The sequence below is a fragment of the Orcinus orca genome, chromosome 3 (assembly GCF_937001465.1).
Source record: "Orcinus orca chromosome 3, mOrcOrc1.1, whole genome shotgun sequence".
Lineage (NCBI taxonomy): Eukaryota > Metazoa > Chordata > Mammalia > Artiodactyla > Delphinidae > Orcinus > Orcinus orca.
Window position 1 is genome coordinate 134,180,037 of NC_064561.1, and position 25,157 is coordinate 134,205,193.

General features: G+C 40.6%; 1 protein-coding gene across 1 annotated transcript in view; it reads right to left on the reverse strand.

Annotated features, from left to right (window-relative positions):
* The window catches only part of RGS7BP (regulator of G protein signaling 7 binding protein), a 119,045-nt gene that overhangs the window by 15,032 nt on the left and 78,856 nt on the right, over positions 1–25,157 (reverse strand). The window contains exons 4-5 of the mRNA XM_004270741.4: positions 8,343–8,490; positions 6,295–6,365 (exon numbers count right to left, since the gene is read on the reverse strand). Of these exons, the coding sequence (XP_004270789.1) occupies positions 6,295–6,365; positions 8,343–8,490 (219 nt within the window). The remainder of the gene's footprint in view (positions 1–6,294; positions 6,366–8,342; positions 8,491–25,157) is intronic.

A 25,157-nucleotide genomic window follows, 5' to 3' on the forward strand; every position in this document is an offset into this window, starting at 1 on the left:
TAATGAAGTGTTTATAGTTCATCAAAATGCCCTGCTCTGTCATCTCCTCAGACACCTTCACACATTCAGAATCTTCTGCCTAGACTCTCTTCTTTCTATCTTTTTCTTTAGCTAATTTCAATTTATCCTAAAAAATCTCAGCTCAGATACTTTCCAAAAAGCAATTCTCAATTACTCCTGTCTTCTCCTTCCCCATTTACAACTAAAATCTGACTAGGTGAGAATCCAATATGCCCTTGTAGCAACCTGTTTCTAACTATTAATATACCCTTATAGCAACCTGTATCTAACTAATAGTTGCATTTTAAGTGCTATTTTTTTGTCTTTCCAATAGTATGTGTGTGTGTGTGTGTGTATCTCTGTGTGTGTGTGTATCTCTGTGTGTGTGTGTGTGTGTGTGTTAGTTGTTTCCAGAATTCACATGTCATACCCTGAAGGCTCCATCACAATCTCTGCAAGGGGAGGCTTATGTCATTTGAAAAAGCTTCCCAGGTGATTCTCATCCCATTCTGTCCTGTTGAGATGGAAAGCCTCTAGGGGGAGTCATCCCCAGCACCTGACACAGAGTCTGGCATATTGTAAGTGACTATCACATGTTGGATGATGGTGGGGACAAGAAATGATGAGGTGAGAAGTCTGTTTTTCCTTCAATGGACAATGTGTAGACACATAAAATTTGAGTAGTGGCTCAACATAATTAGAGTAATGTATTTAGAAACTGATGTGTGATCAGTGATGAGTGGATTAGATTGGAGGAGCGGGGGAGGGATAGCATATGTCATGCTGAATCCTGGGCAAAATGTTGTAGAGATTGCAAAGGATCTGGGGTAACCAGTAAAACTTCCTAGAGTGGAATTCCCTGGTGGCACAGTGGTTAAGAATCTGCCTGCCAATGCAGGGGACATGGGTTCAATCCCTGGTCTGGGAAGATCCCACATGCCGCAGAGCAACAAAGCCCGTGTGCCACAACTACTGAGCCTGCGTGCTGCAACTACTGAAGCCCGTGAGCCTAGAGCCTGTGCTCTGCAACAAGAGAAGCCACCACAATGAGAAGCCCACGCACTGCAACGAAGAGTAGCCCCTGCTCGCCACAACTAGAGAAAGCCCACGTGCAGCAATGAAGATGCAACGGAGCCAAAAATTAATTAATTAATTAAAAAACAAAACAAAAAACTGCCCAGAGTGACATTCAGACACCAACTTGAGGCACAGAAAGTCTTTATATGAGGTGCTGGAGAAGGACCTAAAAAGTCATCTCCAGGCTAGCAGGTGGTATAACTGCTCAGTGTTCTTCAGCCAGATGCCAGAGAACTCTTCCGCCTGCCATGGCTATGTTGGTTCTAGTTATGCACGTCCAGACTGGAGTGGATCACAGGTATAGAGAATGGGGGAACTGTTCCTAGGCCCAGTTTAGTCTGGAGTAGGACTGTCTGCAGGAGGGGGCCCATTCTAGAACAGCTGCAATTCCTGACTGATCCACTTCAGACAGACTCTAATGCATGGTACCACCAACCGAATTCTAGGCAAGAGTAAATGTATTGACACACCACACAGCATTCATGAAGTCAGAATTTTGGAAAAGGTGAAACTGTCTTTCAGGCTTAAATTATTTCTGCAGTGTTTTGTTTGATTACAGCCTGCATTTAGAAGATGCTTGTCCTTCACTTTCCCATCTCCTTTTAGCCTTTGTCGGTAACTTTGTGGGCTCTACACAGGTGGTTCCATTTGTAATCCATTTGACACAGCAAGACTCTCATAATTAATGAAGCTCCCTACAGCACTGCCAGTGACCTGGAATGTAGGACAGGAGAGGTGCTGAAGCAGAGGAAAGGACAGAAGGCTGAGAGCCAGGAGACCTGGACGTTGCCGGGAGGCTGCCGGGAGCTGCAGCCGAGCAAGGGAGTTTTCTTCTGTGCACCTCTGTCTCCAGCCTTAAACTGGAAGCACAGAAGCAAAGGTCCCATCTCAAATAAAGGCATAATCACTAACCATTACAATTCCTGATCTTGGCCACCTTCCTTTGTTTGTCACTGGAAATCAATGTAAAGCATATTGTTGTTGAGTCAAGTTTTGATTGTGGTGGGAAGGCGGGAAGATAGGATTCAATCTTGAAATGCTCAAATCAACATGGAAGAGTTTCTGAGTTGCGGGACAGGAGGGAGTCTGGAGAACAGGGGATTCAGAGCATTTCCAGGGTGGGTTCCCCACCCGCACCCCGCACGTGCCTGGCAGGATTTCCACATGGTCAGGGTTTGTGTAGTGTAGGAAAAAGGGGGACCAGGAGCAGTATCTTTTCCCTTTTTCTCTCTGCTTCAAACTCACGTGTAAATGGAATGAAAAGAGAAAGGAAAGAAGCAGGCAGAAGGAAAACAGATGGCTCTCTATAATGCTTTTCATCCAGTTAGAATTATGTTTTGACAATAAGGTCCTACAGAAAAAAACTGGAACACATTTTCCCACATTTCACCCCACACCATCTTCTGCATAGATTAGACCTGTGTAATGAATCAATCTCCTGAAAAGAATTCCAGGAAGGTCATGGGGCAGCCTCTATGCTCTGTCTTGGTATACGCAGAGAGAGGGATCTGGCTGATCTGCTGATTCAAATAGTGCCGCATGCATCTGCTAAAAGATGTTCCCATGGTGACTCCAACAGACCTGCTCTCCTTCCTTCAGGCCTTCTCAGACGTCCCAGCGGAGACTCGCATTCCCCTTCCCCACCGCTCTGCTCCCAGTGACGTCATGCTGTGAGTACCCATTAAACATGCCCAGAACAGAGATGTATCTTCCCGTGCTAAGGGTTCCCATTTCTCCCCCCAATGAAGAAAGCTTAATTTCCCACAAGACTTCACCTGAATTTTAAAAATTATTTTTAAATCATACAGCATTGCTCCCTCCTGCAGAAGTCCTTCTATCTCCTAGCTTTTTGCTTTGCATGGCCCAAATGGCTCTAGGGTTCAAGTCCTAGGCCTCACTTGTTTTGATTTTTCCCTTTTCACTTGTGTTTTTACTCATAGTATCAATCATTCATTACTATTATTATATTTTTAAAATGTATTTAAAATTCTAATTATTTTTTCCGTTTATAAAAGTAATACAAAGTTATACAAAATATTTCTACTATAATTTTGGATTTTTCTGGCCACACCACTTGACATGTGGGATCTTAGATCCCTGACCAGGGATCGAACCCACACCCCCTGCAGTGGAAGCACAGAGACTTAACCACAGGACTGCCAGGGAAGTCCCAGTATTTCTATTATACTTTTTGTGATTATAAAAATGTCCTAAGTAAAGAAAATAAAATTTCTATTTTTCCAATAATGCCTGATTCAAAAACTGTTGGATGAACTTTCACTAAATATAGAGGGACTGTTTCAGATATTTAATTTAAAATATAGGCTATGGCATCCATGAAACTCAGCCTGGGGGGCCGTGGGTTGTCATCCTCCTAAGCAACTGGATGTGAAGTAAAAGAAGACCAACCACATCCTGTTGGTGGGGGGGACTTGCCCTACATAATACAAAGGTGAGGATAGCTTCAGACAGGAGCCCCAAATCCAAAGTCTCAGAGATCAATATTCTGGAGAGCTGGCTCAGGATCACCCTTTCATGGATGCTACACATAGTCTGCTTCAGAGTGAAATGTAGCAGGTATTGTTCAATTTGATGATGATTTGGAGTTTTCCTGAGCTAGGTTGGTGGGCCAGCTGGTAAATATCAATAATAACAATAACAATAATAATAATGCATCTGTGGAGCGCTTGCTCTCTGTAAGGTTGGTAGTGGGCATTGACATGCGTTTAATCATTTAATCCTTACAAGAAGCCTCTGAAGTAGGTGGTCTAATTTCTTTTTCAGGGATAAGGAAATGTACATTTCCAGAAGTTAAATTACTTGTTCCAGGAAAACGGCAGAGCAAGCATCGGGACCCAAGGCTAGCCTTAACCATGCTTATTTCTAGCAGCAAACTTGCAGGCTGTGTCCAGAGGGCTCTCGTTACTACAACACTCTGTAGTAAAACACTGCTTTCTTAAAACCCTACAAGGCCTCCCAAACACTGTACCGACGGCTCAAGCCAGGAACCCTCGGTCACCAGGCCCTTTGGGGGTGCTTGCAGTTTACCTGATGCACCACATTGCTGGTCTCTTCTTTTCTTTTCTTTCTTTTTTTTTTTTTTACTTTTCTTATTATTAAATTTTATTTATTTTTAATTGAATTTTATTTCTTTTATACAGCAGGTTCTTATTAGTTATCCACTTTATACCTATTATTGTATATATGTCAATCGCCCGCCTCTTATTTTCTGTTACCTGCCTCCGTCCCTTGCAGATCAGGTCACACTACACTGTCTGGTGTTCTCACCTCCACCTCTCCACCTTCTGCCACGCTGCTCCTTGAGCCAAGTGGAGCTCCCGCTCTGCTGCCAACTCTTCTCCCTTCTCACCCAGAGGCAAGCAGCACCCTGCCCTCCCTCCCGCCTGGGCTTTGCTCGGTGGAAACAAGATGTATCTTTCTTACTTCTAAAAACCCTTTCTCCACCCTCTATGGACCACCCTCTGAAGCTGATGCTTCCCTTAAGGCTGCTCTGGCCATATGTGCTTAGTGAAAGTGATTATTATTAGTCCTTTGTACATATCTTCAGACTCTGGGGCTGCAAAGTTGGGTGCAGGTTGAACAAACATTTAATGTTTATGCTGGGTGTTATTCTACTATGTTCCGAGCATTTCTCTAGGTACTGAAGATAAAACAGTTAACAAAAGCATACAGAGGCCCTCCCCTCACAGAACTTACATTCTAGTGAATATCCCCTTTCCCTTTCTGTGTTTCTGCTTCCTTTTCTGGTGTATACTCCCATAGGATAGTTCCGGAGACAGGCTACCTGGGATCACATCCCAGCCTTTCTACTTACAGTCTGTGTGACCTTGGCCAAGTTAGTTAACCTCTCTTTGCCTCAGTTTCCTGTAAATTGGGAAACATGAATAGCATTTCCCTCAAAGTTGTTATTAGAATTAAATAAGTTAATGTAGTTAATACATCTAAGGTATTTAGGATAGTGGCTGTGATATTGTAATTTATATATATTGGTCTCTGACCTCATTCTTGGCACAGAGCTACCAAAGCTCTGGGAACTTCCTTAGAGAGCAATAAAGATGTCTTTTGTCATGTTAATGATGTGACCTTTGGAAAACACCTGAGGGTGGGGGCTGGTTGCTAGGAGAATCAACTACGTGATTGGAGGGTTAACAATTTCAATCCCACCCCCTGACTTCCAGGGAGGGGAGAGGGGCTGGAGGTTGAATCAATTGCCAATAGCCAGTGATTTAATCAGTCATGCCTGTGTAAGAAGCCACTATAAAAACTCAAAAGGGCAGGGTTTGGAGAGCTTCTGAGACTGGGGAGAGTGGTGCTCCTGGAGAGGGCATGGAATTTCTGTGCCCTTTCCCCATACCTTGCCCTGTGCATCTCTTCTCTCTGGCTGTTCCTGAGTTATATCCTGTAATAATAAACCGGTGATCTGGTAAGTAAAATGTTTCTCTGAGTTCTGTGAGCTGCTCTAGTGAACTAACTGAACCTAAGAAGGAGTTTATTGGACCCTCTGGTCTATAGCTGGATGTCAGAAGCTTAGGTGACAACCTGGACTTGGGATTGGTGTCTAAAGTTGGGGCTGAGGGCGGGCAGTCTTTTAGGACTACTGAACCCTTAACTCATGGAATCCGACGCTGTCCCCAGTTAGTGTCAGAATTCAGTTGAACTGCAGGACACCCAGCTGGTGTCCGATAATTGCTTGGTGGTTTGGAAAAACCCCCATACATTGGAATTGGATGCAAAATCACAGTGGCAATTTATGTTAATTATTACTATTACTTTGTTTAGATAACAACACAACACGTGGTTGGCAGGGATCTTCCTTTGGAAGTGTTCTTAAGTCTCTTCCGCTTGGCTGTAAACTTCTTAAAGGGCCAAGTCTTCAGTCCTTTTGTGTTTGCCATACGTGGTGTGGTGCTTTTCACAGCGTATACAATGAATAAATGCTCTTGACTGATAGGGCCAGTGGAGGAGGTGTCTGTTGTGTCATCAGAGTGTTTCTCAGCTCCCCCTCAGAGCAAAACTGCATTCACCTGATAAACTATTCTCATTCGCTTGTCTTCTTGAGGAAAGACAACTGTAGGCTCAATGCCTTCTATTGCTTGTGTAAAAAAAACAACAACTTGCTTTAATTCTGAAGAAACAAGACCCAAGGTTATCATGTTAAAAACATCCTCTGCCTCAAAGAGAAATGACAAGACTCACCTTGATTTTTCAATGGTAAAGGCATAGTTTCCCTGAGTTTGCTTAAAAGGTTTTTCATTTCTCGCATGTCTCTGTAAAATTGATAAAAAGAAAAACTATCAGCTGTAAATTTTTGAAATGTAATCTCGAACCGTCTGTTCTGTGAGACAACTGAAGGACAAAGTCTGTGCCTAACTGTACCAGCTCGAGCTTCCAGTAGGCAAATATTGCATTTATTTTGCTTGTATAAGAAAAAAGAAAATCTGAGTTGGGTTGGCTCTGGAAGGAATAAGAATTACTCTGACAAACGTTTCCGCAGGGCATTCTGCTATAGGAGCCCTCGTATCTGCCTTCAGTTGGACCTGGCTGAGATCAGAGAAGAGCCTCTGGTAATGAGGACAGTACTTCACGTTTCCAAGGGCAGGTGAAGGGCACGCAACTAGAACAACAGGAGAACCCTGGGCAAAGCTGAGGCTGGGTGATGATGTTCTCTTATCTGGTCCAAGGGCTGTCCTGCCTGTGTGGTTTCACTCCCTGTCGTCTCTCATTATCGTAATTGGAATTCACAGTAACACAGGTGTTAAGCATTCCCAAGGGTCAACACATCAAATTGGCTTGGAATGTTTTTAATGTGCAGCCCAGTTTGAGACCCACAGATTTCTTAGGGCAAAGTGATAGGGAGAAGCAAGGAAGCCCCCTCCCAGACCAGGTCTACTGTGCCTACTTCTCCCAGTCACTCCCACCTCCTTTGACCAGAATCTGAACTTTTAGGCTGAACTGAAATACCTCCAACGCTGAGAGCTAGACTCCCCTATTATTATTATCAGCCGTAGCTTGCTCTCTGACAAGCTTACAAGGCCTGGATAGAGATTCTGTGCGAGGTTTCTGAGAAGGAACATGGCTTTGCTGAAGGATTACACACTGACCATGGCACTCTGGCAGATACTCCTGGGAATAGAGCAAAGCATTTTCTACTTTATAAATTAAGAGAAATCACTCATCATTTGTCTATAGCTCTACCAAACTGTGCCAAACAGCTTTATTGTTTGAATTGTTGGATTTCCAAGCTTAGACAAAATCCCAGTTTTATTAATAGCACGTAATTACCACATGCTTCAATTTTCTATAAACACAGAAATTTGGTTAATTAGCTTTAGAATTATATTACAATCTGAAAGTAGAACTACAATGGCTCTAAATGTCACTGTGTGATACATTTCTAAAAATAAAAAAATAGTGTTCATTATCTTGTCAATGACTCAACCCCACACACACAGAGTCCTCGATGGAATTGCCTAGTGTTCAGCTGCTTCGTGCTGGCTCTGGGGACATCAGTAGCAAAGGACAAGATATCAGTGTGAAGGCCAATAAACAAGGGGCTTGTCCCTCTGCCTCACAGAATGGAATTTTTAGCATCTAGATGCGTTTATGATTATATTATTGTTATTGCTTCCTTTTCCCAAATGAAATAGAATCACTGTAGAATCTCTTCTTCCCAAGAAAGAAACTCCCTCTCTAGCCATGAGCTACTGCTTGTTAAGACAAATGCATTAACTCACTTTGACCGCTAAGGGGCCATCGTCTACATCCTGGGAGAGTAAGAGAAGACAGCCCTTTGGAAAGCTGTCTGTGAACTGGACAGAACACTCAGCCCCTGACTGGCAACTGAATAGGCCATTCCATACACCTGAAATCTGAGAATCTAGGAGACATCTTTGCACAATTCAATTCTTCTCCCTTAAACAAATGGAAATTTTGGGACCCATCCTGGTGGGTGAGCTGTGATGGGTATATAGATCCACCTTTCTCCCTTCCCAAGGAAGCACTCCATTTTCATCTCCATGGAGATGCAAGACTGATGGAGTGGGAAAAGCAGAGGCCTGGGAGCCCACATCTCCTGGAGGCTCTGCTGTCATTCCACAGATGGATTTGGACCCCTTACCGTCTCTCATCTCAGTTTACTGAGAGCTCTGTTTCTGAATCTGAAAGAGAAAATCTCGACTCTCTCTAGCTCCTGAGTGTTAACTAGAGGAGGATTGGCAGTCTATTTAGGGTAACTTCCCACTTACCTTTCAGTGTTCTCAATGTCTGTGGAAACCTGCCAGGAATGTTGCTGAATATCTACAGGGGATGATGATGAGTCCTCTAGAGCAGGTGTTTCAGCACACTCCTCAATTTTGCAATCCAAACTCTTGGTTCCCCCTCCAGGCTCCTTTCCTAAGGGGGTTGGTGTTGGTAAAGAGAAGAGGATAAGAAATCATAAATGCAAATTCTATGCCCAAGATATCACTGCAAACATTGGCTATGCTTTGAGTTAAATGCTCCATTAACCCTAGAAACTTCTTTGAATACTAAAGTAATGTGTATGTGTGTGTGTGTGTGTGTGTGTGTGTGTATAGCATATTTTCACAACATTCTGGGAAAGCTATCTGAGTGCAATGCAACCTGAAGATCAAGATTAAAGTAAGGGCCCTGCCTTTGATGGACTGTTGGTGCTTTGTAACCCATTCTTCGTGAGTTAGATCGGATCAGCTAGGAAGAGGAGATTCAGCCTGTGAAATTGTGCTGCTTTTTCGGTCGTCAGATGCAGGGGCAGGTAAAAGGGCCAGGAGCAGGTGACACCCAGCAGAAGAAATAGGAGCTCCTGCCATTCTCTCTGATTCTGACACTAGCCCTCTGGGCCTGTGAGAAGCAGCAGAGATTATGGACCTGCCTTCCATTTCCTTGGCTCTCCAACTTCCTTCAGTGTATCATTCTATGAGGAAAGAGCCCAGTCTCAAGATCCAGCCTCACTCTGCTGAGACCACAAAGTGCAATCAACTAAAGCACCATGTACTGGGTAGCCGTCCACAGTAGTGAACTGCCAATGAACTAAGACTTGTATTTACCGGGACTGATCTCAAGGGAATAAATCAATACTTTCTGGAAACAAATCTCCGAATTGGTTAGGCCATAAGTTCATATGAAATTAAATGGGAGTTATAGTCCATGGCCCCGATATCCTCTGTTAATGTCTTTTATTCTGCCTTGAACTTCTGGGTATCTGCAAGGGTGTATCTTGCTATCATGGGAATGGCATACGAGGCCCAAGAACTGGGTGTTAATTTTTTATTTGTGTGTGTGTGTGTGTGTTTTTCTGCTGTGCCGCATGGCTTGCGGGATCTCAGTTCCCTGACCAGGGATCGAACCTGGGGCCCCAGCAGTGAGAGCGCCGAGCTCTAACCACTGGACTGCCAGGGAATTCTCAAGAACTGGGTTTTATTTATTTACTTTCATTTTTTAAATATATCTTTATTGTAGTATAATTGCTTTACAATGTTGTGTTAGTTTCTGCTGTACAACAAAGTGAATCAGCTATAGGTATACATATATCCCCATATCCCCTCCCATATCCCTTGAGCCTCCCTCCCACCCTCCCTATCTCACCCTTCTAGGCCATCACAAAGCATCGAGCTGATCTCCTTGTGCTATACAGCAGCTTCCCACTAGCCATTTTACATTTGGTAGTGTATGTATGTCAATGCTACTCTCTTACTTCATCCCAGCTTCCCCTCCCCACTCTGTGTCCTCAAGTCTGTTTTCCACATCTGCATCTTTATTCCTGCCCTGCCACTAGGTTCATCAGTACTGTTGTTTTCGATTCCATATATGTGCATTAGCATATGGTATTTGTTTTCCTCTTTCTGACTTCACTCTGTATGACACATTCTAGGTCCATCCACCTCATTACAAATAACTCAGTTTCGAAGAACTGGGTTTTAAACCTGGCTTTTTCAGTTGTTCATTAACTCACTTGTTCATTCACTCACAATATTTCCTGCGTGTCAGCTAAGTATCGGGTACTGGGCTTGGTACTAGAGAGACAGAGGTGAAAGAAAGGATAGTCTTTGTCTCATGGAGCTTAAAGTGCTGGAGATAGGGAACGCGGGTTCGTGCCCCAGTTTGGGAAGATCCCACATGCCGCAGAGCGGCTGGGCCCGTGAGCCATGGCCGCTGAGCCTGTGCATCCGGAGCCTGCGCTCCGCAACGGGAGAGGCCACAACAGTGAGAGGCCCGCGTACCGGAAAAAAAACAAAAAAAACAAATAATTACAAAGCTGTTGTATAACATTATGTAGTCTGGTATAAATGGTAGCTATATTGTTGCTTTCACTCTTTCAACCAGTTTTATTTGTATTATATAGCTACATCTCCAGACTGGTTGTTAAGAAATTGTTACAGCCCGTATCATTGAACATTCATGAGATGGCAGCTCCACCTGGTTACCTTGTAGCTCAATTTCCCTAATCATGATGTGATTGTTTTTGCATGTTTTTTAAAAAAAACAAAAACGCTTATGAAAAGGAAGGCTCTTTATGGTAAAATCTAATGGGAAGCTTTTCCCTTGGATTCCTGATCTGAAGGCAACTAGCAGAAATCTCATCCCTGTCATTTCTAACCCATGTAGTAGCAACACAAGGAGAAAGAGATAAGCAATTAACTGGTAATTAACTGTACAGCATTCATCAGCCTATAGTAGAAGTGGACCTCTGAATATTCAGCCAAAGCACAAACACAAGTTTACTGATGAAAACTTTTGATCCTTTTGTGTATACTTTATGCACATTGATCCTGGAATTGTTTTTTCCAATTTTATGGTATTGCTGTTGGTAGAAATTAATTAAGTACATAGCATATTACCATTAAGTACATAGCATATTACCATTTCCCAGTGGGAGGGCATTGACCTCTTAAAAGCACTTGCATTGAATCTTCTGGTAGAGTGCACACATGCAGTCCATTTGGCACCTACCTCTGAGCAGTCAGCCTTGGGATGTGAGTCTGAGCAAGAGTGGCTAAGCACTTGAGAGAGGGACAAAAGGGTGGGTGTCCCCCAAAACAGCCCTCTGCTTTTCAGAGGTCTAAAGGAGAGGGCCACCTGAAAGCACACATGGCTCCTGTTCTGCTCTTTTGGGTTTGAAATGCCATGGAGAATGGAGTATGGTTTGGATAGCAAATGGTGGATGAAGAAGATTCACACAAAGAAATTCTCTGCTTTATGGGCTCTGCTTGGCGTGGGGCCACTGTAGTCCCTACCCTGTGGTCAGGACTGTAGAGCCCAAAACTTTCATTCATGGGAACAGGGAGGACTCAAGATAGCGTGATGTTCCTTCTTGGAGTCCTCTATCTCCTTCATATGTACTCCTCTTATACACAAACACATATGTAAAGTCCAGTCCACAATCACTTTGTGTACACTTACTGCCTGTACTAATTCTACTTACATAAGACAAAAACATTCTAAAAAAAAGGTAACATAATTATTCATGTATTCCTGAAACATGCCTATGAGCTTGCAATGCCAAGTACACCCTCCTTTCCCTCATTTTCAGAGACTAGATATAACTCTGCTAATGCAGATGCACAAGAATGAAAAACTTGGATGCTGGACTTGCAGTTTGGTGCTCTCTGTCAGCTTACAAAATCGCTGCAGAATTTTGATTATATTACATCTTCTCTGGCTGGCACATCTTGAAAGACAAGAGATTGATAGGAATTGTAGGGGTTTTCAATTCCAGAACATATGTGGGGAGATCATAATTGCTCTCATTTACTGATAGCACTGACTTTACGCTGGGCATCCTCTCCCACTACAGTCCCTGTTTATTGCCTTAATAGAACACTTATCACTAATAGAAACTTATCTTATGTATTTGCTAACTGGTTTATTATTTGCTCACCCCAACCCCACTCTCATCTCCCATCTCCCAAACTGGATATGTAAAGTATGTAAGGCCAGGAACCTTATCTGTTTTCTTCAGTTCTGTAAGTCCAGTACCAAGGACGAAAGCTTACGCATCAGATGATTTCAACAGATACACAGCATCAAAAAAAGTAATTATACTATATATGTTATACAGCTTTCTTTGCCGCGTTACTATGGTTAGAGATACTTTCATGTTAATGCATTCTGATTTATTTTATGCTTTTAAATGGGTGCACAGTATCCCCTAGTAAGGAATTTACATTGTAATTCTTCCCTTTCTCCAGAGTATGCCAGTATTTGTATGGGACAGATCCTTTAAAGCAGAAAACTTGGGCAAAGTATATGTATTCACATTTTGTACCTTAATATATATTGCCAAATTGGCCTCTGAAAAGTCTATGCTAATTTACATTTTCCTTCTACCAACTGTAAATGAGAGAATCTATTTCCCTACACCTTTGCCAGAACTTCATATTATCAATATTTAATTTTTGCTTATTTGATGAGGGAAAATAGAATCTCTCATTGAAGTTTCTTTTTACCTCTTTTATTACTACTGAGATTAAATTTATTTTTCATAAGTGAATTGGCTGCCTGTATTTCTTCTTTTCATTTTCTATTCATATCATTTGCCCATTTAAAAAATAGGGCTGTCTTCAGGACCAGATGGCTTCACAGGCGAATTCTATCAAACATTTAGAGAAGAGCTAACACCTATCCTTCTCAACTCTTCCAAAATATAGCAGAGGGAGGAACACTCCCAAACTCATTCTATGAGGCCACCATCACCCTGATACCATAACCAGACAAGGATGTCACAAAGAAAAAACTACAGGCCAATATCACTGATGAACATAGATGCAAAAATCCGCAACAAAATACTAGCAAACAGAATCCAACAGCATACTAAAAGGATCATACACCATGATCAAGTGGGGTTTATTCCACGAATGCAAGGATTCTTCAATATACACAAATCAGTCAATGTGATACACCATATTAAAAAACTGAAGAATAAAAACCATATGATCATCTCAATAGATGCAGAAAAACTTTTGACTAAATTCAACACCCATTTATGATAAAAAGTCCTGCAGAAAGTAGCCGTAGAGGGAACTTTCCTCAACATAATAAAGGCCATATATGACAAACCCACAGCCAACATCATCCTCAATGGTGGAAAACTGAAACCATTTCCACTAAGATCAGGAACAAGACAAGGTGGTCCACTCTCACCACTATTATTCAACATAGTTTTGGAAGTTTTAGCCACACCAATCAGAGAAGAAAAAGAAATAAAAGGAATCCAAATTGGAAAAGAAGAAGTAAAGCTGTAACTGCAGATGACATGATACTATACATAGAGAATCCTAAAGATGCTACCAGAAAACTACTAGAGCTAATCAATGAATTTGGTAAAGTAGCAGGATACAAAATTAATGCACAGAAATCTCTTGCATTCCTACACTAATGATGAAAAATCTGAAAGTGAAATTAAGAAAACACTCCCATTTACCATTGCAACAAAAAGAATAAAATATCTAGGAATAAACCTACCTAAGGAGACAAAAACCTGTATGCAGAAAATTATAATACAGTGATGAAAGAAATTAAAGATGATACAAATGGAGAGATATACCATGTTCTTGGATTGGAAGAATCAACATTGTGAAAATGACTACTACCCAAAGCAATCTACAGATTCAATGCAATCCCTAGCAAAATACACATGCATTTTTCACAGGACTACAACAAAAAATTTCATAATTTATATGGAAATGCAAAAGACCCTGAATAGCCAAAGCAATCTTTTTTTTTTTTTTTTTTTTTTTGCTGTACGCGGGCCTCTCACTCTTGTGGCCTCTCCCATTGTGGAGCACAGGCTCCGAATGTGCAGGCTCAGCGGCCATGGCTTACGGGCCTAGCTGCTCTGTGGCATGTGGGATCTTCCCAGACCAGGGCATGAACCCGTGTCCTCTGCATCGGCAGGTGGACTCCCAACCACTGCGCCACCAGGGAAGCCCCAAAGCAATCTTGAGAAAGAAAAATGGAGCTGGAGGAAGCAGGCTCCCTGACTTCAGACTATACTACAAAGCTACAGTAATCAAGACAGTATGGTACTGGCACAAAAACAGAAATATAGACCAACAGAGCAGGATAGAAAGCCCAGAGATAAACCCGTGCACATATGGTCACCTTATCTTTGATAAAGGAGGCAAGAATATACAGTGGCATAAAGACAGCCTCTTCAATAAGTGGTGCTGGGAAAACTGGACAGCTACATGTAAAAGTATGAAATTAGAACACTCCCTAACACCATACACAAAAATAAACTCAAAATGGATTAAAGACCTAAATGTAAGGCCAGACACTATCAAACTCTTAGAGGAAAACATAGGCAGAGCACTCTATAACATAAATCACAGCAAGATCCTTTCTGATCCACCTCCTAGAGAAATGGAAATAAAAACAAAAATAAACAAATGGGACCTAATGAAACTTCAAAGCTTTTGCACAGCAAAAGAAACCATAAACAAGAGGAAAAGACAACCCTCAGAATGGGAGAAAATATTTGCAAATGAAGCAACTGACAAAGAATTAATCTCCAAAATTTACAAGCAGCTCAATATCAAAAAAGCAAACAACCCAATCCAAAAATGGGCAGAAGACCTAAATAGACATTTCTCCAAAGAAGATATACAGATTGCCAACAAACACATGAAAGAATGCTCAACATCACTAATCATTAGAAAACCACAAATCAAAACTACAATGAAATATCATCTCACACCAGTCAGAATGGCCATCATCAAAAACTCTACAAACAATAAATGCTGGAGAGGGTGTGGAGAAAAGGGAACCCTCCTGCACTGTTGGTGGGAATGTAAATTGGTACAGCCACTATGGAGAACAGTATGGAGGTTCCTTAAAAAACTAAAAAGAGAACTACCATATGACCCAGCAATCCCACTACTGGGCATATACCCTGAGAAAACCAAAATTCAAAAAGAGTCATATACCACACTGTTCATTGCAGCTCTATTTACAATAGCCAGGACATGGAAGCAACCTAAATGTCCATCAACAGATGAATGGATAAAGAAGATGTGGCACATATATACAACGGAATATTACTCAGACGTAAAAAGAAACGAAATTGAGTTACTGGGTAGTGAGGTGGATGAACCTAGAGTCTGTCATACAGACTGAAGTAAGTCAGAAAGAGAAAAACAAATACCGTATGCTAACACATATATATATGGAATCTAAGAAAAAAAAAGTCATGAGGAACCTAGGGGCAAGATGGGAATAAAGACACAGACCTACTAGAGAATGGACTTGAGGATATGGGGAGGGGGAAGGGTAAGCTGTGACAAAGTGAGAGAGTGGCATGGACATATATACACTACCAAACGTAAAATAGATAGCTAGTGGGAAGCAGCCGCATAGCACAGGGAGATCAGCTCGGTGCTTTGTGACCACCTAGAGGGGTGGGATAGGAAAGGTGGGAGGGAGGGAGATGCAAGAGGGAGGAGCTATGGGAACATATGTATATGTATAACTGATTCACTTTGTTATAAAGCAGAAACTGACACACCATTGTAAAGCAATTATACTCTAATAAAGATGGTAAAAAAAAAATAGGGCTGTCTTGTTGATTTGTAAGAATTCTCTCTATGTAATAGATACTGATAATTTCCACTGTAGGTGAAACTATAAATTACTACCATCTGAGATTTAGAACTTTATTGAAGGATGACTCATTGATTATTTTTTCAGTACTGTCTAGGTTTAATGGTTTATTAAAAGATTTTACTCTTCTTGAGTTAAATTTGATAACTCATTTGTCCTAGAAAATTTTTCACAAAATACATTTTTAATAGTATGGTTTTCTGTTGTAACTGTTTCATATCTCTAATGCTGTGTATTTATGGCTTACAATTTCTTTGTATTCCACTGTTTCTTGGATTCCATATCTTCCTGTTTCTCTGATTCATTCTCATTTTGCTGGAACATATCTTTGACATTATTTCAGAGGAGATCTCTGAATACAAAATTTCTTATTCTTTATATTACTGAAAATACTTTTTCTTCTCTATCTCTCTCTTGCTGTATGCACACTTAAATTCTAATTGGCTGGATATAAAAATCTATGTTCTAACTAAGTTTCTCTCACAACTTGGATGATATTGTTCCCTTTCTTCTATCTATACCCAAGGATGCTATGTATGTAGCCTGTTTATGGCCCTCTGAAAATTTTTTATCTTTAAACATTTTGAGTTATGAAATGGTTCCTAAATATGTCTAGCTATGGGTGTTTTATATATTACTCCATTTTTTGGCATTTGATTGGCATTTGCAATCTACTTTCACCAATTTTTTATTTTGAAAATTTTCAAACCTATAGCAAACTTGCAAGAATAATACAATGAACATCCAAATATTCTAGTTTAACCAATTTTTAATATTTAGCCATATTCTTCTTTTATCTCTCTCATTCTCTGTGGGTGTGTGTATATATACATATATATATAGGTTTCATACATATGGATTATGCATATAACGTGTATATGTATAAATGTATAATATATATATAATTTTTTGTTGAATCATTTAAGAGTTGCAGACATTAATGTTACTTTATCCCAAATACTTCAACATATAACTCCTAAAGAACAAAAATGTTTTCCTACATAACCTTAAAACAATTAACACATGAAAAACTTTAATTTTGATTTAAATGTTTCAATTCAATTTGATATGATGCTATTATTTAATATATATATATTCTATATTCAAATTTCCCCATTTGTTCCAATAATGTCCTTTATAGCTTTTTTTTTTTTTTACATTGAAGGATCAAAATAAGGATTATGTACCACATCTAATTGTCATGTTTCTTTATTCTCTTTTAATCTAGAATAGCATCCTTGTCTTTTTTCATTTTTCATGACATTGATATTTTTGAATAAAGAGTCTGGGCCAGTTGTTTTAAAGAATGTCTTTAAATTTGGATTTGTCTGATTGTTTCCACAAGTCTAGGTTCAGAGTAAACATTTTTGGCAAGAATATTATAGAAGTGATATTGTGTCCTTTTTAGTGCATTGCATTAGAAAGCGTATGTGTTTGTCCCATTATTAATGATGTTAGTTAAGTATTGATTACTTGGTTAAGGTGATTTCTTCCAGCTTTTACCATGGTAGAGGACTCTTTTTCCCTTTGTAAATATTAAGTAATCTATGGAGTGATTTATTAAGATGTTATAGCCTTTTCAATATAAATATTTCTTTAGGTTTGCAAAAAGTTTTTCTATTTTTCTTAATTATCTATTTCTCTCTGTTTTCCCTATTCTTTCAGAATCCTATTTCATGTTAGAGTCTCTGGATCTTAATTAGCCCTATATTCTATATTCACTGTGGGGGGCTGAGCTCTGGGAGAATACCTAGACTTGACCTTTCAGGTCCCTATTTTAGGCTCTCAGTATTTCCATTATAATAATTGTTAAGAACTGTGAAGGGTCTGAGATTTCCCTCTACCTGTGAATTAACTTGTCACAATCTCATGGATCCTGGAAAGAGACACGAGACTCTGGGTTAGAGACAAAGAAAATTTAGCACTCACAAAATTGTAGTAGAGTATCAGCATTTGTGTTAATTTCTTGAGTTTTAATTCCCACAGGGAGACACAAGAAGAGCCAGATCATTATACCTCCACACACACACAGGAACCTTAATCTCAGGAACCCTGAGATTAAGGATCTGAAGTCTTCTATAAGCATGTCTGCCCTTTGCGCTAGAGGGAAACGTTTTCATTATGCTGAATCAATCGTAAGCATGCCTTGCTCTGGAGGGGAGGCACTGTCTCTGTTTTTCAAGAACATTTACTAAATAAACATCCTTGAAAAGATAGTGTGAAACAAAGGGCAGTCAGTGCCTCACTTTGCAAGAAAAACTCTGTTCCCTGAAATGCAAGAGCCTGAAGGAGAATGATCTCCCAACACTAATTAACCCATCTATTAAAATTTTATTTGATGGAAAACACTTTCATTTCCAACAAATCCCGTTGCTTCCTTTCTGTTACAGTTACTGCTTTTGAGGTATGACAGACCTAAAATAAATCTGTTGATTACGTTTATATTTTAAATTCTTCATCTGTTTCTACTTTAAAATTTGTTCATCAAGTATTAGTTGTTTGCGTGTTGCCATTTGGTACCTCCCTTTCAGGGTGTTGATTTTCTTAAAAATCTGCTAATCCCTGGATGTCTGTTTAGCTTTGTCCTTGAGGATCTCTCTTTGCCCATCATTTTGATGAGTATCCTCCTTCTGGTGATTGGAAAAGGGGCAGGATGTGTGGCTGGACAAGGTGTGTCTAAAGCTTGTCTTCAGGGTGCTTCTCATCTCCGTTGATAAGTTTACCTGGGCACACAGCCTATTTTTTGGGTCCCGTGTTTGCTTTGAGTTTCCTGTTTACAACTCCTACTCCAAAGAGATATGTGGAACAATTTAGCCTGGGAAAAAACACTGGAGTCATGTGCTCACTTTCTTCTTCCTCTGCAGCAGTCCTTATGGAGGATTCGAGTTACTTCACCCTCTGTTCTGCTTTGCTGCCTGGTCCTGACACTCACAGCAGGTGTCCTCCTGGGGTAAGCAATGATGGTCTTGGTTACTCAGTGTGGGGCAGCCCAGCTTTTCCTGAATGCAATTTCAAACATTTATTTCCCTGACAACAGCTCCAGAAATCCTTCCTGTGATTTGTATTTGTTGACTCCTACTTTGAAGTATGTCTGGAATTGATTTTATTTTTGTCGTATTTTTCTCCTGCATGAATTTCTTTTGTTTCTTGAGTTTCTTATTGGTTGTGGCTTCATTTCTTCATTTATATCTACCAATCCAATCCCTGTTGCTTTCTAGCTTTGAGAAATTCCTCAATTTCTGGTTTGTTGAAATCATACTTCCTTGTTTTTCAGGGCCATGGGAGACTGTTTTGTGTCTGCCGACCTCTATTTTTTTTTCCTCTTACAATTAGTAGGGCCCATTTGACAGAGTTATGGCAAATGGATTCTGAGTAAGAGTGATGTATGCCTCTTCCAGATTGGCTTCTAAAAATCCTCCCATGGGAACATCCATGCTTTCTTTTCTCCCCTGACAATTGGATGGATTTGGGGAATGGAAAGAATAAAAGGGCCCACCCCACCCTAGCTCTGGCATTGGACTATGACAATGGTGAATAATGAACTCTCATTGTTCTAATCCATTGAGATTTGATGATGTTTCATGCAGCTGTTACCCTACCCTGACAAATATAAGAACGAATATGGATTTATTCTTTTCATTATATCTTTTGCTGTTATTTCGATGGGTTTTTAGTAGGAGGGGAAATATACGTATGAGTTCAGTCCAACATCTCTGGACAAGCTTCTTTTTCTCCAATTATACTCCCTCTCATTTAACAACAGATGCAGAATGAAAGCAAATTCCTTTGCTTATTCAATAATTATTAATTGAAACTTTATCTGCTCCAGGCACTGTACTAAATGCCGGAGATACAATGGTGAGCACACTCAAGGTGATCAACTCTGGAAAGGACAACAGACAACAAATCAGGTGTCTACCCCTCAATGTAACACGTGCCTGGGGGACACATTGCATGGGCATAGGCCCTGCCTTGGAGAGCCAGGAAAAGCTTTCTGCAGGAAAGTCCCATCTAAGTTACAAACCAAAGAAAGCATAGGGTAGACCAGGTGAAAGGGATCGTTGTGGAGTGGGGCAGGATGGACAATATGTTTCAGGCAGAGGGAGCAACTGGAAAGAACTTCTAAGTTCAAGTTCCTCGAAGTAGTTCAAGATGCCGAGGCTGTTGAGATGGGGTTGCTGGTGAGAGATGAGGCCGGAGAGGCTAGCAGGGCTGTTCCATAGATGTTCTTCTGAGCCACATTAAAAAGTTGGCAGGGGAGCGCCTCACAAACCTGAATGTTGGCCTATCTGAGTTCTGCATCCCCAGCTTCCCCCGTTTGACCAGTTATCCTTAGAAGGAGCACCTGTTTCTAACATCAGGTGGGCTGTCTGCTCTGCTCTCAGGAAAGGGTCAAGCTGCTTCTAGATGGTAACTTCAAGTCAAAGTTTTACTTTGCCCAAGAGTGACTATGCATTTAAAATCATTTTTTATTATGAAATGAAAAACTCTGTCCCCTGAAACATCAGTTTCAGGCCTCAGTGAACAAGTATTTTCTTGGGGAGGGGATGGAGGGGGAGGGGAGAAGGGGAGCCTTTAGAGCACCTTAAAATGTCACTAAGCTGGCTTCACCACTGTTGAGAACCAGGATGTCAAAAAGTTGGCCACTTTCCTCAGGGCCTCGCAAAGCTTTTGGCCTTCAGCTCCTTTGGGATTTCCATGTATTTTTAGCCTGTTTATGGATAATATAATAGGCATGTTTGAGGAAAAGTTAAGGGAAACCACACATGAAGCACATACCAGTTTGGAAGGCTAGTTATTCTTATATTTGTGAGAAATGGTCAGTTGTTTAGGAGGAAAAAAACCACATGTGATTGTGGGGCAGCCTCAAGAGTCCCAGAAGACTGGGCTGGGGTCCTTTATTTAGAGTGGAGGCCCCTTTATCACACTCCACTCTGGAGACTTCTTTCCTCCTCTTGATCTCATTTCTCCCAACCTCTTTCTTTTCTATTCATATTTTGCTCTCTCCATTTCCCCTTCTCCTCTCCACTCCTTTCTTGCCTGCCTGTCTTCAGCCTATCGTGACAGTAGGAAGCATTGCCATAGTGTCTCCTTGGAGGCCCTGAGTTTGGACTCCGATGTCCAGCAGAGTCAGTTTTATCCATTTGTGTACATTTCTCTAGGAATCAAAACAAAACACACTAATCTTCTCTGAGCTAATATTCTGTCACTGCACTATCATTTCCTTGACGGCAGGGGCAAATTTCCTATGTCCTTTGTGCTCTTGACACATTATCTGCTATGATACTATACACAGGGAAGGCTCTCGGGACAGTTTTCATACTGACTGTGAACAACTAAATGAACACAGTTTACATGAGATGCGTGGAAGCTTATCCACATGGTTACTCTCACTCTCATGCATTTTCATAACGGGTAGGAGATTTATAACTCCATCCAGTGTGAAAAGGACTGGGGAAATGTAAGCTGTTTGTTAAGTAATCCACTTTTACTCTTGCATTTCCAAAAAGCATGTAATTTAAATAGAAATAAGTTATATTAGTTCAGTTAGTTGTTTGCCTATATTAAAAAATAGTTTCAAAGGCTTTTCTACACTGTGGTAAGAAGATATTCATAGTGCCATAAACACATAGTGGAAAATAATACTTATACCATAAACAGAAATCCATTCTTGCCCATACACTGGGAAATAAACATTTTCCGATACAGAGCTATTTCCCTCCCCCGCCCTGTGTCCTTCTCTGTGCTCCTTGTGACACTGTAGTCCTATCATTGACCCCAGAGTAGTAGTCATCTTGGTGGTTCCATTAGCTGAGTGAGGAAGCAGAATCACAGGGCACAGGAGAAGAGCAGACAATGGAAACACATTTGAGGGAGGTCCCTGTGAGGCTTTCACTTCTCCATTTCCAACCCCCAAGGTAGAGCAGAACAATGTGCAGACGGTATTGACTGTATAGTTAATTAATTTCAACTTTCCTTTAATGGGTATCATGGCTAAATCATGCTCCCTTTGGATCACAGCAAATATCTTATAAATCATTAAATGATCTACGCAGTTAACTTTCCCTCTCATCTTAAAAGTAACTCTCTGAACTTATTTTGGTAAGAAATTAAATATACAATAAATTTTAGCCATTAAACATGGTATTCTGGAATACGCGCACCAATCATTGTCAGATGTGTGGATAAAATTCAGCCCATGGTGCTAGTATCTTTCATTTCCCGATTTGATATGTTCTCTTGCCTTTCTCCAATGTGGCTTAGTGGGAAATGGTCTGGTGTAGTGGAACAATCATGAACTTTGCAGCAGGATTAATGTGCTCTGTGACCTTGGACAACAAGTTACCTCTTTGAGCCTCAGCTTCTCTGTCAGTAAAATGGGGAAAACGATACTTGAGGATGAAATAAGATGACATGTATAAAGCCCCTGGCAAGTAGAAAGTATACAATAAGTGGAAGCTATTATCGTTGCTCTTATCCTAGTCCTCAGCTGACATCTACTTTGACAAAAGGTGATGAATATTGTGTCCTGTTCACTGTTTGGTATTGATATATGAGGACACGGAGACAGAGTAATAGATGGTGTTAGATTGCCCTTACATTCCAGAAGTTGGTTATATTTGGGTTCTCCAGATAGTACAAGTTGTTCTGGTCTTGGGTCCTTTGCATTAGATACCAATGTTCATGAAGTTGTGTCCTTCTTGTCAGTAAATCTCAGATTAAGTTCTACCTCCTCGGAGAGCTTTGACCATCCCTTCTAAAGTAGCCACCCAGTCATGGTCACTTTCTATTACATTACCTATTCTAATTATTGACATTGTAATTTTAGTGTTTGGGAGTTTTAGAAATTTCCCCCCCCAAATTTTAGAAATTCTCGTGAATATTTCTCTTCACGAGACTATATACTCCATAGAACAGGGATGTCTTCAACCCTGATCGTTTCAGTCTCCCAGTACCTTACACAGGTGCTCAACAAATATTTGTTCAAAGAACAAATGCATGTTTCCACTCATAAGTTGAATCATAATGTATTTTAAGATTTATTCTGCTTCATTTCTTCAAACCTAATGTTCTATTTAGTATCAATTGCCTCATTACATTGGAAAATAAGGCTTTACTTGTGGTTTTATTCTATTTCCGTCTCTGCGTTGCTTGTTTCTTTTATTGGTGGGCCATTTTCTTTACATTTCTTAATAGGAGGCTGAATACCCTGGAGTCTTTACTGCTCATATTCTATTCTTTGTCTTAAGTTTATCCTGTATTTTGCTGGATGGATGGCGGTTCATTAATTTCTTATGAGAGCATCTTGAGCTCTCAACTCCCACTAGAGTTTGACATTTCTCTCTTCTTTCCCCTTTTGTGACTACATTTCCTCCACATTTTTTCTCTCTTTATATATACTGGTGGCACATTGCAGGGGAAGAACCCATCTTATCTCAGGGGGAGGAAGGGATAATGGTATACCTCAAAGGACCTGGGGACAATCTGGCTGTAAGTGATGGCAGAAGAGTGGAGCAGAGTCAGAGAAGACCCTTGAGAGAGCAAGGAGAGATGAAAATAAAGATGAAGGAGCAAGTTCACATGTGAAGGGGGGCTGCACTGGAGTGCTCTCTCTTCTCTGCTGCTTTCAGAATGGGAAGGTTGTCAAAACTGACTGACTGCGGGGAGAATGGGAGAGAGGAAAGCTCTGGTCAAAACGGCAGGATCATCAATTCTCTTAGAAATCTGGCTTCACTTTCTGCCAATAGAGTGAATGAAACCCGTGGTCGCATTTTATCTGGTGTCAGGAAACAGGCAATAATGGTCAATATGATACATGGATTCAGTTGTGGGGAAAGACTTCCTACCTACTAACTGTGAAGAAGTGAGAGAGACTATTTTTCACTATAAACATAGAAATTAGACTTTGTCAAGTAATGGCCCAAGCTAAAACTTTAAGTGTTAAAATATGAGATTACACAATGCCTGAAATTATTCCCATCTGTCATCTTCTCCACAGTTTTTCAGAACCACACTCTGTATGGTATAATCCAATAGCCTTTATTAAATGTGGGTTTTTATCTTATATTACCATAATTTACTTTAACTTTCTTGGCCATGAAATAAGACAATCATCTTAGTACTGTTTGTCTTCATTTTTTTGGCAATAGCATGATCTTATAAAGTATAAAAGATTTCCAAGTAGATTGTACCAATCAGACTTATGAGACAGCAAAAATTCAGAAACATGGTGCATGCAAAAATCATGAAGGTCCACTGAAGATGTTGTTAAGGACAAAGGATATTTATAATTTGCTTAATTGGGAGAGAAGGACAATCTTCATTATTAAATTCAAGCTTTCTGCAGAAAATGAGATTTAAAATGATTTGAGGCTTATTTTTCCCAGAAACAAACCATACTCCTTGCCCCTGCGGTAACCTTGTGTGACCTTTTTCTTCAAAGAGTAAACACATGACTACTCAATACAATAGTAAAACTAAATGTGATATTCAATACTTTCTGGACTTATGGTGGCAATCAGGGAGGTAATTAGAAATAAAAATAAATTAAGGGGCTTCCTGGGTGGCGCAGTGGTTAAGAATCTGCCTGCCAATGCAGGGGACACAGGTTGAAGCCCTGGTTTGGGAAGATCCCACATGCCACGGAGCAAGTAAGCCCATGCACCACAACTACTGAGCCTGCGCGCTCTAGAGGCTGCGTGCCACAACTATTGAGCCCGTGAGCCACAACTACTGAAGCCCATGCGCCTAGAGCCCATGCTCCACAACAAGAGAAGCCACTGCAATGAGAAGCCTGTGCACCATAACGAAGAGTAGTGCCTGCTTGCTGCATCTAGAGAAAGCCCACATGCAGCAGTGAAGACCCAACGCAGCCAAAAATAAATAAAATAAATAAATTAATTAAAAAAGTAAAAGTACAGAGAATTGGAAAACAATTTGGCTTCAGAATCTAATCACAACAAAAAGTTGACCAGAGACTCTCATATAGAGCCCAAATAATGACTCAATTACAGTTCCTGTTTTTCCTTGATAGAAGACAAAGAGTAAAGAAGAATTGGCCAAGCTGTAATAAGAAATTAGGATGGAGAAAAAATTAGCTAACCTAAAAGTTATCAAAATACGAATTTTTACCATAACATTAAAAGAAACATATCAGAAAGAGATTCTAAGCAGAAAGAGATTTCGAGTGTTATAGACTAGAATGGGAATCACCATTCCCCTAAGACTCTGAGGACTAAACTCATCCCTCAGTATCTGTATGTGTGTGGGGGAGAATGGGGGGTTGGTTCTAGGACTTGCCATGGACACCAAAATCCATGGCTCAAGTCCCATAGTTGGCCCTCTGTATCCGTGGTTCCATATCTGTGGATTCAAACAGCCATAGATTGTAAGCATAGTACGTGATATGTGATTGGTTGAATCTGTGAGGGTCAACTCTATTTGAT